The sequence below is a fragment of the Procambarus clarkii genome, chromosome 40 (assembly GCF_040958095.1).
Source record: "Procambarus clarkii isolate CNS0578487 chromosome 40, FALCON_Pclarkii_2.0, whole genome shotgun sequence".
NCBI lineage: Eukaryota > Metazoa > Arthropoda > Malacostraca > Decapoda > Cambaridae > Procambarus > Procambarus clarkii.
The window spans coordinates 32,839,907-32,844,789 of record NC_091189.1 but is presented as its reverse complement, the minus strand read 5'-3'; the positions used below and the strand labels follow the sequence as shown (position 1 = coordinate 32,844,789).

Below are 4,883 nucleotides of genomic sequence, written 5' to 3'. Positions count from 1 at the left end.
GGGCCACCATGAAGCACCACACAACAGTGCCACTATGAAGCACAACACAACAGTGCCACCATGAAGCACCACACAACAGTACCACCATGAAGCACCACACAACAGTGCCACCATGAAGCACAACACAACAGTGCCACCATGAAGCACAACACAACAGTGCCACCATAAAGCACCACACAACACTACCACCATGAAGCACAACACAACAGTGCCACCTTGAAGAGTAAGGATTATGGAGGTAACAGCAAGGGTCTCCCCTCCACACAAACACACACTGCCCTCTCAAAATAGCCGCTCCTGTCACCTCTCCCCTCTCTGTTTCCCCTCATGTTCCCTTAGCCACTCCTTCTCCACCGCCCCTCCCTTCCTTTCCACAACTGTAGTGTACCTCTCCCCTTACTTCCTGCATCTCACTCATTCATTAGTCCCTCTTCTGACATCTTCCATTTGACTCAGAACTGCTTCCTGTTTCCTTAAATTCTTCCCTTTCACTTTCACTCACTCTCTCTCTCTCTCTCTCTCTCTCTCTCTCTCTCTCTCTCTCTCTCTCTCTCTCTCTCTCTCTCTCTCTCTCTCTCTCTCTCTCTCTCTCTCTCTCTCTCTCTCTCTCTCTCTCTTCTCTCTCTCTCTCTCTCTCTCTCTCTCTCTCTCTCTCTCTCTCTCTCTCTCTCTCTTCTCTCTCTCTCTCTCTCTCTCTCTCTCTCTCTCTCTCTCTCTCTCTCTCTCTCTCTCTCTCTCTCTCTCTCTCTCTCTCTCTCTCTCTCTCTCTCTCTCTTCTCTCTTCTCTCTCTCTCTCTCTCTCTCTCTCTCTCTCTCTCTCTCTCTCTCTCTCTCTCTCTCTCTGTCTCTCTCTCTCTCTGTCTCTCTTCTCTCTCTCTCTCTCTCTCTCTCTCTCTCTCTCTCTCTCTCTCTCTCTCTCTCTCTCTCTCTCTCTCTCTCTCTCTCTCTCTCTCTCTCTCTCTCTCTCTATCTCTCTCTCTCTCTGTCTCTCTCTCTCTCTCTCTCTCTCTCTCTCTCTCTCTCTCTCTCTCTCTCTCTCTCTCTCTCTCTCTCTCTCTCTCTCTCTCTCTCTCTCTCTCTCTCTCTCTCTCCCTATCTCTCTCTCTCTCTGTCTCTCTCTCTCTCTCTCTCTCTCTCTCTCTCTCTCTCTCTCTCTCTCTCTCTCTCTCTCTCTCTCTCTCTCTCTCTCTCTCTCTCTCTCTCTCTCTCTGTCTCTGTCTCTCTCTCTCTCTCTCTCTCTCTCTCTCTCTCTCTCTCTCTCTCTCTCTCTCTCTCTCTCTCTCTCTCTCTCTCTCTCTCTCTCTCTCTCTCTCTCTCTCTCTCTCTCTCCCTATCTCTCTCTCTCTCTGTCTCTCTCTCTCTCTCTCTCTCTCTCTCTCTCTCTCTCTCTCTCTCTCTCTCTCTCTCTCTCTCTCTCTCTCTCTCTCTCTCTTCTCTCTCTCTCTCTCTCTCTCTCTCTCTCTCTCTCTCTCTCTCTCTCTCTCTCTCTCTCTCTCTCTCTCTCTCTGTCTCTGTCTCTCTCTCTCTCTCTCTCTCTCTCTCTCTCTCTCTCTCTCTCTCTCTCTCTCTCTCTCTCTCTCTCTCTCTCTCTCTCTCTCTCTCTCTTCTCTCTCTCTCTCTCTCTCTCTCTCTCTCTCTCTCTCTCTCTCTCTCTCTCTCTCTCTCTTCTCTCTCTCTCTCTCTCTCTCTCTCTCTCTCTCTCTCTCTCTCTCTCTCTCTCTCTCTGTCTCTCTCTCTCTCTGTCTCTCTCTCTCTCTCTGTCTCTCTTTCTCTCTCTCTCTCTCTCTCTCTCTCTCTCTCTCTCTCTCTCTCTCTCTCTCTCTCTCTCTCTCTCTCTCTCTCTCTCTCTCTCTCTCTCTATCTCTCTCTCTCTCTGTCTCTCTCTCTCTCTCTCTCTCTCTCTCTCTCTCTCTCTCTCTCTCTCTCTCTCTCTCTCTCTCTCTCTCTCTCTCTCTCTCTCTCTCTCTCTCTCTCTCTCTCCCTATCTCTCTCTCTCTCTGTCTCTCTCTCTCTCTCTCTCTCTCTCTCTCTCTCTCTCTCTCTCTCTCTCTCTCTCTCTCTCTCTCTCTCTCTCTCTCTCTCTCTCTCTCTCTCTCTCTCTCTCTCTCTCTCTCTCTCTCTCTCTCTCTCTCTCTCTCTCTCTCTCTCTCTCTCTCTCTCTCTCTCTCTCTCTCTCTCTCTCTCTCTCTCTCTCTCTCTCTCTCTCTCTCTCTCTCTCTCTCTCTCTCTCTCTCTCTCTCTCTCTCTCTCTCTCTCTCTCTCTCTCTCTCTCTCTCTCTCTCTCTCTCTCTCTCTCTCTCTCTCTCTCTCTCTCTCTCTCTCTCTCTCTCTCTCTCTCTCTCTCTCTCTCTCTCTCTCTCTCTCTCTCTCTCTCTCTCTCTCTCTCTCTCTCTCTCTGTCTCTGTCTCTGTCTCTCTCTCTCTCTCTCTCTCTCTCTCTCTCTCTCTCTCTCTCTCTCTCTCTCTCTCTCTCTCTCTCTCTCTCTCTCTCTCTCTCTCTCTCTCACTCTCTCTCTCTATTTTCATAACATAACCGTTTCTTGGCTGTTGCCTTTACGATTTTTTCGTTAGTGATAAAACGCTTTTATGAATTTGCGCAGCTGGTGGGTGGGGGAGTGCCAGATGTATAGGTGGGTGGGGAGGTGCCAGGTGTATAGGTGGGTGGGGAGGTGCCAGATGTATAGGTGGGTGGGGAGGTGCCAGGTGTATAGGTGGGTGGGGAGGTGCCAGGTGTATAGGTAGGTGGGGAGGATCCAGATGTATAGGTGGGTGGGGAGGTGCCGAGTGTATAGGTGGGTGGGGAGGTGCCAGGTGTATAGGTAGGTGGGGAGGTGCCAGATGTATAGGTGGGTGGGGAGGTGCCAGATGTATAGGTGGGTGGGGAGGTGCCAGGTGTATAGGTAGGTGGGGAGGTGCCAGATGTATAGGTGGGTGGGGAGGTGCCAGGTGTATAGGTGGGTGGGGAGGTGCCAGATGTATAGGTGGGTGGGGAGGTGCCGGGTGTATAGGTGGGTGGGGAGGTGCCAGGTGTATAGGTAGGTGGGGAGGTGCCAGATGTATAGGTGGGTGGGGAGGTGCCAGATGTATAGGTGGGTGGGGAGGTGCCAGGTGTATAGGTAGGTGGGGAGGTGCCAGATGTATAGGTGGGTGGGGAGGTGCCAGGTGTATAGGTGGGTGGGGAGGTGCCAGATGTATAGGTGGGTGGGGAGGTGCCAGATGTATAGGTGGGTGGGGAGGTGCCAGGTGTATAGGTAGGTGGGGAGGTGCCAGATGTATAGGTGGGTGGGGAGGTGCCAGGTGTATAGGTGGGTGGGGAGGTGCCAGGTGTATAGGTGGGTGGGGAGGTGCCAGATGCATAGGTGGGTGGGGAGGTGCCAGATGTATAGGTGGGTGGGGAGGTGCCAGATGTGTATGTGGGTGGGGAGGTGCCAGGTGTATAGGTGGGTGGGGAGGTGCCAGGTGTATAGGTGGGTGGGGAGCTGCCAGGTGTATAGGTGGGTGTGGAGGAGCCAGGTGTATTGGTGGGTGGGGAGGTGCCAGATGTATAGGCGGGTGGGGAGGTGCCAGATGTATATGTGGGTGGGGAGGTGCCAGGTGTATAGGTGGGTGGGGAGGTGCCAGATGTATAGGTGGGTGGGGAGGTGCCAGATGTATAGGTGGGTGGGGAGGTGCCAGGTGTATAGGTGGGTGGGGAGGTGCCAGGTGTATAGGTGGGTGGGGAGGTGCCAGATGTATAGGTGGGTGGGGAGGTGCCAGATGTATAGGTGGGTGGGGAGGTGCCAGATGTATAGGTGGGTGGGGAGGTGCCAGATGTATAGGTGGGTGGGGAGGTGCCAGATGTATAGGTGGGTGGGGAGGTGCCAGGTGTATAGGTGGGTGTGGAGGAGCCAGGTGTATTGGTGGGTGGGGAGGTGCCAGATGTATAGGCGGGTGGGGAGGTGCCAGATGTATATGTGGGTGGGGAGGTGCCAGGTGTATAGGTGGGTGGGGAGGTGCCAGATGTATAGGTGGGTGGGGAGGTGCCAGATGTATAGGTGGGTGGGGAGGTGCCAGGTGTATAGGTGGGTGGGGAGGTGCCAGGTGTATAGGTGGGTGGGGAGGTGCCAGATGTATAGGTGAGTGGGGAGGTCCCAGATGTATAGGTGAGTGGGGAGGTGCCAGATGTACAGGTGTGTGGGGAGGTGCCGGGGGCGGGGAAGAGGTATGTTATTTTACACATAATGTAATTAATATGCGTTTACACAGGTGAAATACAAGCCTGACAAACTTACACATACCATGTATAAAAATACACATATATATTTATATATATATATATATATATATATATATATATATATATATATATATATATATATATATTATATATATATAATATATATATATATATATATATATATATATATATATATATATATATATATATATATATATTTATATATATATATATATATATATATATATATTTATATATATATATATATATATATATATATATATATATATATATATATATATATATATATGTATATATATATATATATATATATATATATATATATATATATATATATATATATATATATATATATATGTCGTACCTAGTAGCCAGAACGCACTTCTCAGCCTACTATGCAAGACCAAATTTGCCTAATAAGCCAAGTTTTCCTTAATTAATATATTTTCTCTATTTTTTGTCTTATGAAATGATAAAGCTACCCATTTCATAATGTATGAGGTCATTTTATTTTTATTGGAGTTAAAATTAACGTAGATATATGACCGAACCTAACCAACCCTACCTAACCTAACCTAACCTATCTTTATAGGTTAGGTTAGGTTAGGTAGCCGAAAAAGTTAGGTTAGGTTAGGTTAGGTAGGTTA

The 4,883-nt window shown here is 48.7% G+C and overlaps 1 protein-coding gene across 1 annotated transcript; it reads right to left on the bottom strand.

Annotated features, from left to right (window-relative positions):
* Positions 1-2,583: 2,583 nt before the first annotated feature.
* Positions 2,584-4,218, bottom strand: LOC138372872 (uncharacterized). The gene has a single exon (XM_069338543.1). It carries the CDS (start codon positions 4,216-4,218, stop codon positions 2,584-2,586), a length of 1,635 nt encoding a protein of 544 aa, XP_069194644.1.
* Positions 4,219-4,883: the final 665 nt, after the last annotated feature.

Coding starts and splice junctions, on each gene's coding strand:
- LOC138372872 (XM_069338543.1), bottom strand. CDS start 4,218: ATGTGTAAAATAACATACCTCTTCCCCGCCCCCGGCACCTCCCCACAC.